Source organism: Aphis gossypii, chromosome 3 (assembly GCF_020184175.1).
Source record: "Aphis gossypii isolate Hap1 chromosome 3, ASM2018417v2, whole genome shotgun sequence".
In the NCBI taxonomy this organism is placed as follows: domain Eukaryota; kingdom Metazoa; phylum Arthropoda; class Insecta; order Hemiptera; family Aphididae; genus Aphis; species Aphis gossypii.
In genome coordinates, this window is record NC_065532.1 from 28,447,460 (window position 1) to 28,462,295 (window position 14,836).

General features: G+C 25.3%; 3 protein-coding genes across 3 annotated transcripts; 1 reads left to right on the forward strand and 2 right to left on the reverse strand.

The window, feature by feature from the left end:
• Positions 1-139: 139 nt before the first annotated feature.
• LOC126550843 (uncharacterized) lies at positions 140-4,414 on the reverse strand. The gene is made up of 7 exons (XM_050203193.1): positions 4,209-4,414; positions 3,577-3,603; positions 3,247-3,400; positions 1,804-1,964; positions 1,021-1,162; positions 796-912; positions 140-323 (listed from the first exon to the last, which is right to left on the reverse strand). Coding segments are annotated over exons 1-7 (606 nt in total). The 5' UTR covers positions 4,213-4,414; the 3' UTR covers positions 140-322.
• A 5,312-nt stretch (positions 4,415-9,726) lies between these two features.
• LOC114127704 (uncharacterized) lies at positions 9,727-10,902 on the forward strand. The gene has a single exon (XM_027992028.2). It carries the CDS (start codon positions 10,080-10,082, stop codon positions 10,827-10,829), a length of 750 nt encoding a protein of 249 aa, XP_027847829.2. The 5' UTR covers positions 9,727-10,079; the 3' UTR covers positions 10,830-10,902.
• Positions 10,903-11,956: 1,054 nt separating this feature from the next.
• Positions 11,957-14,218, reverse strand: LOC114127710 (pachytene checkpoint protein 2 homolog). Its single transcript, XM_027992034.2, has 8 exons — positions 14,011-14,218; positions 13,580-13,766; positions 13,324-13,515; positions 13,019-13,246; positions 12,756-12,949; positions 12,535-12,688; positions 12,353-12,465; positions 11,957-12,264 (listed from the first exon to the last, which is right to left on the reverse strand). The coding sequence occupies exons 1-8, from the start codon at positions 14,052-14,054 to the stop codon at positions 12,096-12,098; spliced, it is 1,281 nt and encodes a 426-aa protein (XP_027847835.1). The 5' UTR covers positions 14,055-14,218; the 3' UTR covers positions 11,957-12,095.
• Positions 14,219-14,836: the final 618 nt, after the last annotated feature.

A 14,836-nucleotide genomic window follows, 5' to 3' on the forward strand; every position in this document is an offset into this window, starting at 1 on the left:
AATTCCCTACAAATTATATATTATATTGAATTGACTGAAATTAATATTCATCTAATATACAATGAAAGCAAAATAATAATATATCTAAGTCAGTATGTTTGAAGTGTATTATATACCATTTTATTAAATGAAACAAAACCAAATAAAAAACCATACATTATTAAATTTAAATTAATAATCCATAAATATAGATTAATAAGCGATGACTCAATTATATAAATTTGAAAAGCAATGGTTTGTAACCCTTATTGATAATCCGAAATCTTTGGTTTGAACTGTACATCGAATCACACTCCATAAGCTGATAGTTCCTTGCATAATTTCTGTAATGAAATAAAACGTCGATTAAAAACGCGTAGTTATCACTAAGGTTAAGATGTTTATGAATTTCGCATATTTTTGCTTATGAACTTGTTCACATTTTTGAATAAATTATTAATCCAATAAATAAATCAGTATTTATAATATATTTTATTTTATATAGGAACCTATTTTCGTATATATTTTTTTATTTGAGGTCAATTTTTGTAAATTGAATGTCATTTTATTAAATTTCCTTAAATTTTAGATTTAAATAAAAATGTAATACAAAAACTAGTACTTGTTCACGTTATATAATAGTAATAACAGTAATAACAATAATTATAGTTGTATTACTAACTTTTTGAAGGTTTTTCGTTTCTGACATTTATGCAAATATGTGTAGGTATACAGTTTGAAAATAATGAATTTAGACTTGCCAATAATTAATTAAAATCGTTACTACCTATGATTAATAAGAATAAGTATACTGACCAATAAAATCGAAAATGGCCACATGTTCCCAAGCACTTGGCGGTGAAACTTTTCGGTCTTAATCCACATTGAAAGCGAATATGCATGTTTGTTGAATCCCAATAATTGTTGATCAGTCTGTCGAAAATCAACGGAACACATTAAATAAAAATATCAATAGTGGAAGAAAAACCCGTCATATGTATTATTTTAAAAATATTTTAAGATACAATAGAATAAACTCACTGGCATTTCTCATTGATTGGCATGTCGTCTATGTTCTTCTTTTCAAGTTCACCAAGTTCCGATGTTTTCTGTTGCCAATATTGTTTCCATAGGTGTTCAGCTTTTAACACTGCATTCGTACAAGCCGCGTGTTCTATAAATTCTGTTTACGACAATGAAATTTAATTAAACACTTCTGACAATATTATGTAAAATGAGCTCAACGGTTTATCATATTTTTTATTGTAGGTACAAAGAAGATATTATAAAAACACTGTCAACGAATTATTTTTATGAATTTAACGTCTATCTACATTATACATTATGTTAGACCAACGATAGAACTATATTCGATCGAACTGTTATATAATAAGTTAGTTTAGTATATATATTATACTCACTACTAATAATATTATTATTATCTATGTGATCAGTATAAGTATAATAAAGATACTTTGTTAATAATTTAAACCCGGGGAAAGTAGTTTTATATGACAAATAAACTGAGTAGGTAAGTACCTAACTATAGTTTTTGTCAATTGAGTAGGTTGGATGAGACATTAAATGCAAGTAAAAATATTATAATAAACACCCGATACATACTTAATTATAATTTCAAACATATTATTATATTATAAGCACAGCGTTAACATAATATTACTTACAATATTGTATTTTATAACTGTACCTAAATATAATTTTTAAATTTCAATACATCATATCTATGACTATATTACAATACATAAAATATTAATACTTTTTTTCTTTTTTTACACTGGATTATTATTTAATGTTTTAACAAACCCTTCCTGTAAGGTCGGCCTTTAATGCAGAGTTTTTTTGAATCCTCGTTAAATGGCAGGTAATATGTCGCGAGAAGAGTTTTATCAGGATCACTCGAATGTGCATAACAACTATACAAGAAATATTGCATACACTTTGAGTAACGTTCCACAATATTGAATCTGTGTTTGACAAATCAAAAACATATGATGACAAATTAACAATAACATATTTTATGCATTAAATTAGATAACTATATACATAGGTATGTACTATATATTATAATAGCCAGTAAGGAATATTACTTATATACTATAACAATCACTTAAACCATTGATATTGCAAAGCAGATATTACCGTTATTACATATTATGACGTACTATACATATCACACATGTGAAGCAATCCTGCAATTATAAGGTTATTGTATTGTTGTAATAAAATAAGTCACATTGATGCATCTGTATGGTTACTTATATCATATTAATATACACCACGACACACATAAATCATCGTCCATCTCTTGACGTATAAACATAATTTCATTTAAACATCATTTAAAAATAATTTTTACTCTATTCTTTACAATCCAGAAATAATGCAATATTACAGTACCTAGTACTGTTACCAGTACCATGCACTTATATATTATCTTTTTAAAATGATCTAACTTATTCCCTATTCCCGTTTTCAATCTTTCATGTATAAATAAGCAATAATTAAGACTGACATTTATGTAACCTCTTTCTAAAGTCTAAGAAGCTAGTACTCGAAAAAGAACTTCTACGTAGTAATAAAATATACCTATGTTTGTTCATTATACAATATAGCGTAGTTAAAAAGTTAATTAACTAAAATAGTTAGTAAATTTTCGAATCAACTTAATAACTTACCTATCTTGTTATAAGTAGTATTTATTATATTTCTTTCCTAGTTAATTTGAAAAAAAAAATACTTAAAAATCATATTTATGTGCTTATCTGTAAATGTATATTATTTTGTTAAATTGCATTATAAACAATAATCTTATATATATAATAAAACATATTTTTTAGTCTATTATTTTAACTAACCCAAAAGAGTTATTTTCTAAGCTTTTACAGTTAATGTGCAATAAGAAAAAATAAAAGAATGTTATTATAATAATATTTTTTACAACTAGTTATTATTTAAATTATTTAAAATTGTAAAATCACAATATTATGTGTGTGTGTGACAGATGGTAATTAAAATAAAATAAATAAAATGTCTTAAATTTTGTTTCGTCTGAATTAGATTAGTATTTTTCTTAATAGGTAGTATGTTTTAAATATTAAGAGTCAATTACTTATAATATATTTTAATTATTAAATTATAGCTTAAATTTCTTAATGTAACTATTAATTTTATTCAATAACTCATCTATCTTTAATTATATTATATTAAACTATAATAATTATTATTATTATTCAATAATATACTGACGGGCAATAGTATAAGTCTGGATATTCGTTATTTTCAGAAATCCTTTGGAGCAAGTCTGTAATCTTAGGTACGGTACTGCAATTGCCCATTTGTTCGGTATCTGGGCAAATCCATTCGACTGCAATCTCGGATTTCGCCAACATCATTAGTGGAACTGTAAATAAAGAAATAAAAATCTAATTTATTAAATACTTCGAAAAGAAAACGATGTACCTGTGACATAATATTATAAACGCGTGAGAAACAAATCCTGAATTTGACCATGGTTATGTTATAATTTTGTAAAAATAATAATAATATTTAATATTTTGATAAAATTATGGTACTCACAGAATACGAAGAATAGTTTCAGCATATCTGTAATATAATATACAATATTTAAAATCTTTATTTGTTACTTATAAGTTATAAGTTTGTACATCTCAATTAATGAATAAAACATTGAAATAAATTAAATTTACTACATGTTATATTCTTGTAGGTGTTTTGTTTATTGATCATTATTTATTAATCATAACTAACTCAGAAAATAAAGACATATTAATAAATACAAAGTCTTCTAAATTGTAGGTGACAAAAATCACGAAAATCGCGTAAAAACCAATATAATCCAGATCCTATTCTAAAATATTTATTATTGTAAAATTGAATTTTTTTTCAAAAATTTTAGTAAATAAAATTTCAATCATAGGTAATTATTTTCCAGTTAAATACTGTAATACGTGCGTTGTACAATGTAAAACGCATGTGATGTCTATGACATTTCTGACTCATATACTGTAGAATAAATTCATATGGTAATAAATAATCATAAAATAAATAATTAACATCGATGACGACTAACAATAAATTTAAAACAAAAATCGATTACCAATAGCATTGATAATAAATAGATGTTAATAAAAACTAAGACAATCCTAATAATAATTGACAATAAAATAATTAAATTTTATATTTCTTACCCATGATTAATATAGCAATCTATAACAGCTATAAATAATTATCTATTGAATAAGTGCGTCGAATACGTATGTAACTGTTACTACCTATAACGATTTTATACAAAAATTTACTAAAAACGACTTTAAATAATAACTCAACGGAAAATCACAATTGATCCTATGCCCAAAGGAGAGAACCAAACTATCCCTCGAATACTCCGACCAAAACAAGACTAACGATTTTGATTTTCCCCAACCGGTTTTAATATGACCGGTTTGCGAGCAGTTCAATGGGGTGGGGCAGAACGATTTATTATTCGTTAACACAGAATTCTTTTCTGTGGACGTATTTTTCTATAATCGGTTTTCAAAACATTTTTACAGATAGAAAAATATTTCAATATCATGCCATTTATTGATATTGATAAGTGTTTTAAAATTCAATATATAATACAATAGATAGGATATTGCTATAATTAAAATTTGAACCAAATTATTAATAAATAAATAATTGAATAGGTAATATAATTAATGGATATTGTGTTATAACCATCATTTTGTTAACATTAATTTATCCAGTTATGTTTTAAAAGTTACCCGATATCAATTCATAATATTACTATGGCAAATCAGCAAATCAAGTTTTCACCACCGGTATCAAGTCTTTAACCGTAGAGAGAAAAATACAAACCAAGGGGAGCGCACACAATGAAAACAGTAGTGTTTATTAGTGTTAAATACCTACATTCCATAAGGCGTCAAGCAACCTGTCTGACCTAACCTCTACCAACCTACGTCTTACATGAATTGAAATTGAATTGTATCGACCCTCGTCATTGTCGTCAAACAAACAGATGGTTTGGGGTCTTTTATATTTTTCCTTGCATGGTACAATCGTAAATAGCATGTAGTACCAGCGTCGACGTTACGTTATTATAACCCTACAGCACCTGCGATCGTAAAATAACAGGTTTTCGTTGTAACGAGGGTGTCTGGATCTTGCAGCAGGTAGTTAATATTATACTAACTACAGGTGTTATCAAATCCTTCAAAAATTAGTCTTACAAGAATCAAAAAGTATTGAAAATACGTAGACATAATTTTGGTTATTTATTTAAAAACATTAAGATTTTATTTAAATGAAATCAGATATTATGATGTCATTGAAAATAAATTAATCATAAGGACTTGTATTTTGTATCATAATATCTATATTTTTTTATTTTCTATGTACAATGACATTTTCAAAATATTTAGATTAGTTGATTAATTAATTTTAAGCTAATTATTCAAAGAACTAAGAACATGTTCGGAACAATAACCATACGCCACGGTTTGGACTTAAAAGTTAGTAATAATAATTTAAAATATATTCTAAATTAATAAATAAAAAATAATCAATAATTATAAAATATACGTGATGATATTATATCGTTGTATAATAACATATTATACACCTAATATTTGAATACATAGGACGATAGGGTAAGATATTATTCGATAGCCGTGGAATGCGAGAAAGTATCAAGGTCATAATTTTTTATGACTTAAATTATTTGTTATTTGGTCATTATTATATTACACTACTAAAAAATTGAACGGTTATTAAATATCTATATTTTAATAATTAAAACCTTAATTTTACCCCTGTATTATTCACTAAGCTATATTGTTCATTGATCTTATATAGAGTATTACACTCAAATATAAAAGATAATAATAAAATATTTACTGTTCTATGATATGACCGTCGATATTTTATATCAAAACTACTTATAATTTATATATAATAAAATAATTTGCAAATTTTCATGATTTTGATGAATTGTCAATATTTGAACTTCAAATGCTAATAAAAAAAAATGTGAATGTGTATTCTTATACTTTTGAATCACTAACCTACTCATAAGGAACTTTGTATTAAATTTTCAAATATTTTGACTGAGCCAAAAAAAGTTATCGATATTTATAAAAAAAAAAACTAAACAAAATAGGCTTAAAATAAGTAAAATAATTTAAAAAAATTATATTGATTATTTTATCAACATCTAGATGTATGTCCCGATGAATAAACATCATAGCTAGTCTATTGGCCTCGTCTATATAAAAATCCAGTACAATAAGTAACTTATCCTAACTTATAACTGCTAACCTTTACTGTTATATAGTAGATATTAAATATTCTCCAAAATAATTAAAAGATTACTTCGTTCATTGTTGATCTAAGATATATTTAGCATACTGCTTCTAACACACTTTTGATGATTACATCTTGACTGGCTATTTTTATTTATTTTTACTTAGTTTATTTTATTTTTATTTTATTTTTTGTACAGAATATAATAATATATTATATATATTATACCTTTAGATACGTTATATAGTTATATAATATATATTATATAGATACCTATAATAAAAAATTTCTCTCCATTTCATCTACTTGAAATTTTTTACCCTATATAATACACACAATACACCTACATTAAATGAATGGCACATTATCAATCACACGAAGTATAAAGTGAATACTTATTGACTATTAAGTTTAAATTATAGTTAGGTACCTATATCTCAATATTTTTAATCAACCTAATGAAATAAATGATTTCATTTCATATTATATCATAGGCATTAAGCACTATTTCACAGAATATGTAATATACTTTTAAAATTTATCACTTTTACACTTATTCAATTTTTTTTTTTTAAGTGTATACAGCATAGGGAAACGGCTTAAATATATATTTTCTAATAGTTTTAAAGTGATAGTTAAAATTATTGATACTTATTGATATCTTGCATACCTACCTACAATTTACAAACTAGCCTAACGATTAAATAACTATCTATACGAACTAAGAGAAACTTATTAGTTATAATTGTAATAGATACATTCTATCATTATACTTCTTTTAAAATATATACGGAACTTAACATTTTTTTTATATTTTAATAATTTTATAATCATTTATACCTATGGTGAATATTAATTGTAAAAATTAGTACCTATATTATACAATAATAAATATGAGTTTAAACTTTAAAATAATTATTTTTTAGCTTTTAATGTGAAAGTTAACGACTATTCAGTATGCACTTATGTCCTAATGAACTTAATTTTCATTATTAACAACTATATTACTATTTACAGTCTACAAAACTACAACGCATAATGCATATGATTAATATTATATATTTATATTTATTGTACTTATATAGTAATTAAATGCTATTATTATCCAAAAAATATTTATTTTCAAGATCTTAAAAGTTTATAATAATTAGAAAGTATATAATTTTTGAAATTAAATAATGTGTATCTGAAATAATAGGTATTTATCTATTTCAATAGTTGTTGCATATAAACACGTATTTGATAGTTTGTAAAAACAACACGTCACGATCGTGATAGCTCCAACTAGTTCCTGTATTGATATCGTATTTAAACTTAATGCAGAAACCTGAGTCAATTATCCGATTATTATATGCTAAGTTAATATATATTTACAAAAATTAATAGAATCTACAATAATGGTACAAAAAAGCATTCACTGCAGACGCTGTTTAAGTCAATTTCCTATAACAAAGTAAAAAAAAAATATTAAAAATATTAAATATTAATATCATGAGGACAACTGCTAGCACACATCCGCTATTTAAAAGAGGCTATATATGTAATATGCAGTTTTAATAATCTTATAAATATATTGAAATATCGATTCAAAGTATTTGAAAGTGGCCCCATGTTAATAACAATACCGATTATTGCGTTGTTGCTTAATAATAAGATTTTATTTTACAAAAACGGTTTTGATCGGGACTAACTTACCATTTACCAATAAGGTAATAAATAATAACCCAGTAAACACAGCACGTATAATCAACACTAATAATAAGAAAACTTTGGTGTATGTATATATTATGTAGTAATTATTCGTATAATATACGTTAAAGAAGATAGATTTTACGTTGACAATACACGTATTCGTGCATTTTTCGTGATAAAATTACGTTTATTCTAAGTTGATGATTTGTTGATTATTGCCTCATTAGTTAGTCAAAATTACGCCGAAATATGGTGGGTAAGGATTTACATATATTTTACGTCTTGTCGAAAATTTGAGATCGATCAGTCCCATAAATAATAAAGATGTGGTCAGACCACATTTTTTTTTTATTAAAATCGAACCAGTACCTATTTGTGAAGTGGTCGATCAAATGTTTTAATAAAATATCAAGTGATACTAGTATACTACTAGCAAGGAGGATATCTACCTTGACTACTATACTAGTGGTAGCCGGTAGGTATAAACTAAAAAAACACTAGAAATTAAAAATAAGGCTAGAAATAAAAATGGTTTTTTGCGATCATATCATGTTGGTTATATCTACTACATTTTAAAATACATTTAATATTTTATGGTTATTTTCTCCTGATCCATTACTACCACCATCTATTGAAATAGAAAACATTATTAGATCTTCAGAATTTGAAAAGGCTACAGATAGAAAACAGTAGGCATTTACTTAGTTAAGTTAGTATGACAGAAGAAGAAATAAAAAGTTTAGCTTCAGAAACCATTGGACAACATTTAAATTCAATGTGGTTAATGAAAAGAAGGTAAAGAATTACAGCTAGTAATTTTGGACTAATATTTAAATGCAATTCAACGTAATAGATACCCACACACTCTTTTCAAAAAAGCTTATTGGAACATATAAATGGGGTTAAAAAAAACAAAAAACACATAATAGAGGAATTTGAACAAGAAACTGGAAAAATAGTATCTGTTACTGGATTATGGCTTCATTCATCAGGTGTTATGGGTGTTTCACCTGATGGCTTAGTTGGTCAAGATATCTATTATTGAAGTCAAGTGCTGAAGTGCCCATATCCTTATCGTAATGAACTTTTAATTCATGGGCTAAAAAAAAATAAATCATACATAATTTATTATGATGAAAATGATTTTATAAGAATCAACAAGAATCATGAACACTATGCACAAATACAAGGGCAACTTTGTATCCTACAAAGACAAATTTGTTATTTAGTTATATGGACACTTAAGGATTTAGTTATAGTTGAAGTTCCCAAACATGAACAATGGATTGAAAATATTGATAAAATTAAACACTTTTATTTTAAGGAATTTATTCCTTATTTATTAAAATAATAAATAATATATAATATATTTAATAATAATAAATAACAATAAAATAATGATAATATTGTCTATAGTAAATATTTTTTGGTTTATATTTTTTAATTGTTTAAAACTTAATTTTCTATTGGCTGTAAATAAAACATGTCTACTTTTTTAATCAGTGGATATTGGAAATTTGTTAAAGCTCCACATACTTTAATTAATATTATGAAGCATACGGTACCAATTTTGAAGGAATAAATTCTAAGATTTTTTAAGTTTTTGCACATTTTCAAAAAAAAAAATACTTCGGGATTTTTATTTTCAAGATTGGTACTATGTTAAATGATAGTTCTTATCACAATTGAAATTTGAGATATCCGTTCTTAACCTACCGTTCACTGTTAAGGCGTTCAGCCGATGTTTACAACTTCACGAGTTCTCAAGTCGCAACTTTACCAGCATCCCGGAGCAGCAGCTTTTGAAAACTGACTTTTGATTGCCGCCGTTAAGACTTGAAAGGTTACTCTCACTTATTGTTTATACTAATTTTATACAATTTTATGAGTTGCTTTATCGTTCAATGATCGAATCCTGCAGATATGTATTTGTTCTAACAGGCAAGAAAACTTAATTTTGTGTATCTAATACTTAAATAAATTCAATGTTATTTTAAATTTTAGTTGGTATTGAAAGATATACTTAATACTTTTGTTCGCGTGTCTGATTATTTAACACTAAAATGTATATTTTTAATTACTGTCTCCGGAGTAGAGTTAATTCTTCGATAATTTCTACAATGAAACGATCGCATACAATGTTCTCGAGAACTTCAATAGTTCATAACAATCGCACGCTTCTACCCATCAATCGGTTACCCGGATATTTGATGCCGGAACGCTGTTTTATGAAAAAGATGGGCGAGAAACCCGCTTACAATGTGTACAATAAAAAAGCTGCTCAAGACAGGGTTTCACCTACAGAGTACGAACTTATTTATAACGGTACTGGCGAAAAGTATGCACGGTTATTGAGTGGAATGGTAATCGCTGCTATTATAGTCCTTCCATCCACTTTTATTATCGCCTATTTGTATCTTTTGTTTACAGAAGGTAAAATAGATTTACAAACATATTTAGATATATTGCTTTTACCAAATTCAACATTGGAACTTATGATAATGATTCCTGCATTGTTTCTCTTGAAAATAGTATCATACAATTTTATTTCAAAATACGTGGTGAGAATTTACCAACACAATACCAAAAAACAGTATGTGGGAGTGTACATAAATCCAGTTTTACCATGGAAAAATATAACATGCACATTCGAAACAGCTATTAAGTTGCCCGATAGTATAAATGTTTTCATTCCTTGGCACAAAGAATATTATCGACTAGCTGGACACAAATCAATTGTCCTAAGAGAAAGATTTAAAAGGCCTATAGATTATGACAGAATGATTGGTTTAGTTAAGACATTAGATAAGTGATAAATCAACTATTTTTAGTCATTATTGTGTAAATGTTCAAGTTTCTAAAATAAATGTTAAAAAAAATATAATTTGTTTTTAAATTTTTATTCTTCCAGCTCATTTATAACCTTAAATACAATCACATTAATTTTTTAGTTAATGTATTAAGATAAAGATAATTCATTTTAATTATAGATTCTAAAAATAGAAAACAACACTTGAGTTCATAAGAATATTTTTTAATACATTTTTGGAGTCATATATTTATTAATATTAAAAGGTTTAATTATATTATATTCAAATCAAACAATTATTAATTTTAAATTGTTGGATGTGATAATCAACCTTTTTAATGTGTATAACATAAATTTAAAACATTTTTTAATATACAAAATGTATCAGTTATTAACTTAACTAAAACAATCTTGGTAACAAATTGTATTAAAATATTAGAGAAATCTAAAATTCTATTAAAAATTGATTTTTCTTCATAAATGTATATTCAGATGAGTGCATCTTTAATAAATTAGAACCTATATTTTAATTATTACATTTTCCTTACTGAATACCAACAGTTAACATAATATGCATTATTCTATATTTCTATAAATAATTAAAATTTGATTTTAATATGAACATTCTTAATAAACTGTTCAATTAATAATGAATTAAATTTGAACATAATTAAAACAAATATTTTTACTTAAATATTAGCATACTTAGTGATGATAATTAATAAGCATCACATAGATGTTTTAGCACATGTTTTTTCCAGCCGAACTCTACTTATAAACATTGCAATACTTTCGGTTCCATTAATAAATTGATGATTTTACTATTAGTCTCTTCCCCACCTCCATAGCTAGGTTAAATATGAAAGTAACAAATTGTTGCCAAGGCGTAAATCAAACGATATATTGCATCTATAAGGGGTAAGTAACAATATACAAGTATACTGCATAATACAACTTGATATAACACCATTGCTTATAAACATTATTATTATGAGATCATTCTAAATAGTTATAAATAATTACTATTAACTTTAAATGGAACAAAATCCAAATTTAAATAACTTTTTTATGACATTTTATGATTCATTATTAATTAATAACTATTAGCTTATTAAATGTTATTTGTCAAAATAATAAATAAAATTATTATTCTTATATTTTGCATCATAAATATTTAATTTTTTTTCAAAACACAACTATTTAGAATATAATTACAAATTATCATAAAAATAGACTGTAATTTACAATAATAATATAAAAGAAAACTTAATTATTTTATTTTAGTAATGCCAGCATCTTGTGTTTTTTGATACTTAACTGCTTTATGCAAAGCCTCCAAAAACAGATGAACACCATCACATTGTGGTTGTCTTACATAAATAGAATGTGCAATAAAAGTAATTTTTTTTAGAACACGGCCACTCAAACCAACACTTTCTCTAAAACAAAATTAATAAGAAAAATCAATAGATATTTTTTACTCAATTATAATTATGCTATAAAAATGTTTATTTATTTGCTTTTTACTTGGAAATTTGATATAATTTTTGTGTAGTATTGAGAATTTCTTTTTGTTCAGCATTAACATCAGGAAGACGATCAAATTGATCATGTTCTTCAACATTTATAATCAATTTCACCTATTTTTAAGTAAATAATTTATAATAGGTATATATATTATATTTAATTCATTAACAATCATTATTTACTTTGATAAGTTCTTCAATAGCTGCTTTAAGTATAGTGTAAATTGCCATTTCTTGAGGAGGGTTAATTAGCATTTTTATGTCAGCTCGATCAGTAAATGCAGTATCAATGGCTTCTGTTACATTTGATGTTGTTAAAAATATAACATTTGGATACCTTTAAAAGATACCCACGACAAACAAATAAGTAACAATAATAACTTTAACTATGAACTAATGTTTACTTTCTTAAATTATCAAGTTGTGTGAGTACAGCATTTACAACTCGTATTGAGTCAGATGGTTCAGTACCAGACAACACTGCATCTCGAGCTCGCGTTAAACTCTCTACTTCATCAATTAATATAAATACCAATGAATCACCATACTCCAAAACACTTTTTATTTGTTGGAACATAGACATTACCAATGATCCGCTCTATAATAACATCAATTCACAATAATTCAAAATAGTTCACTGTTTATTATTTAAAATTTAAATTCTTACTTCAGAGAAATATTTGGACAATAAATTGTGACTATTTATTTCAATAAATTCAAAAAAATTGTACTGTTGGCCTAATCGTATTGATAATTTTTGGGCAAGGGCCTTGCAAATAGATGTCTTACCAGTACCAGGTGGACCATGTAATAGGATTAATCTATTATAGCTAATAATATTAGTATTAACATTATGACGTGCAAAATTCATCCCTGTCTGAGCATAGTTTAAAAGCTAAAACAAATAAATTTTAAAATAAATAAATTATTTATACATGGCAAATATTATGTATTAATATTTTATATAATTACAATTTCTTTAACTGGTTCCTGAAACACCAATGACTCCCAAATACCGCAAAAATCTACATTGGGTAATATGCAACGTCTCATTTTGCATGTAGCTTCATCGGATGTGGCATCATCTACTAAACCACTATCATCTAATTTGTAGAAATAGATTTTAATTAAGTATGAATCTAAGTCTAATGATTCAACTCCTGCCTGTAAATTATTCTTAATTATAATTTAGTTAAAAATTAAAAAAACGATTTATTATATTGCATACCTCTATTACCACTTGTTCAATATTTTCACTATCATGTAAATTTTCAATTTCACAAATTTGTATGCTTTTTACATAATCAGATAATCCATCAGTAACAAATGTAGTATGTATTGACTCTGGGATTATCGGTTCAATGTTTTTTAGTTCAAGTCTGATGGCTTTTTCTAATTCAGGAATTTCAATAGCTCTATTCAAACATTATTAATAAGCAATACATTTAATTTAATTTTTAAATGTAAGGAATATTATTTACTCATTTACATTTATCTTTAATAATAAAATCATAATTATTTGTTATAAAGATTTTTAAGCTTAATTGGTATGTTTTAGAAGACAAATTGTAAATATTTTTAATTTTAAATTATATACTAAATGTTTGGCTAAAACTTAAAATTAAGCACATAATACATATTTAAATATAATGTACATACTTCTCGGGTTGTAAAAGCACTTCCACGTGCAAAACATTCTTCATAGTTAATTAGAAAAATAAATTATTTTATTCTTAAGTTAGGTAATAGGTTGTAGTAAGTCTGTTATTCCCTAATGTCTATTTCAGACTTCAGATATTCAGAAATATTCTCTTATATAACGACAAACGTGTATACTGTGTTAAATTGTGTATACCTAATATAATTGTGATTATGGAGTTATTATTTGGAAAATTCAAAAAGTTAACATATACAAAATATGATAAGATATGTAACGGAAAATTATCCAAGGAGAATATAAAAATAATAATATCTTGAATGGCGGCTATTTTCAAAGTTATCATTAGTTATAATGCTGTGAACTATTTTTTAAATTATTTTAATATACCTAAGCATTCATGAATCATATATTATACTAATATCCAAAATCAACAATTCTTCAATTGGCCGTTCGCTCGTTCATTAAATTGGAAGTATCTATTTTCATTTGACCTCTGCCAAAGGTGATAAATTACACAAAAGTGGCTATTATCGATTACCAATTAGGTACCATATCTGTCTTTTTCGAGTTTTTTACTAATGTTCGAGTATAACTTGCCTAAAAGTATATTAGTGATTCTACTATTTAGTATTTCCCATATCAATTAAGCGAAAATTCCAAGCATAACAATTAATTCTTCGCGATAAAAATATTAAAAATAGAGAGCTTCATTTTTATAGCTTATAAAATAAACATTATTCACTGAAAAATTATAAAAAAAATTCAACTCACCCACCTCATCAGTAATTTTTCATTTTACATAATCATACCATTAGAACCAATTTA

Coding starts and splice junctions, on each gene's coding strand:
- LOC126550843 (XM_050203193.1), bottom strand. Junction 3,401..3,576: donor GAAACTATTCTTCGTATTCT/GTGAGTACCATA, acceptor CTTTATTTACAG/TTCCACTAATGATGTTGGCG. Junction 913..1,020: donor CCAATCAATGAGAAATGCCA/GTGAGTTTATTC, acceptor GATTTTCGACAG/ACTGATCAACAATTATTGGG.
- LOC114127704 (XM_027992028.2), top strand. CDS start 10,080: ATGTATATTTTTAATTACTGTCTCCGGAGTAGAGTTAATTCTTCGATA.
- LOC114127710 (XM_027992034.2), bottom strand. CDS start 14,054: ATGAAGAATGTTTTGCACGTGGAAGTGCTTTTACAACCCGAGAA. Junction 13,516..13,579: donor TTGAACAAGTGGTAATAGAG/GTATGCAATATA, acceptor AATAATTTACAG/GCAGGAGTTGAATCATTAGA. Junction 12,466..12,534: donor CTATTGAAGAACTTATCAAA/GTAAATAATGAT, acceptor ACTTAAAAATAG/GTGAAATTGATTATAAATGT.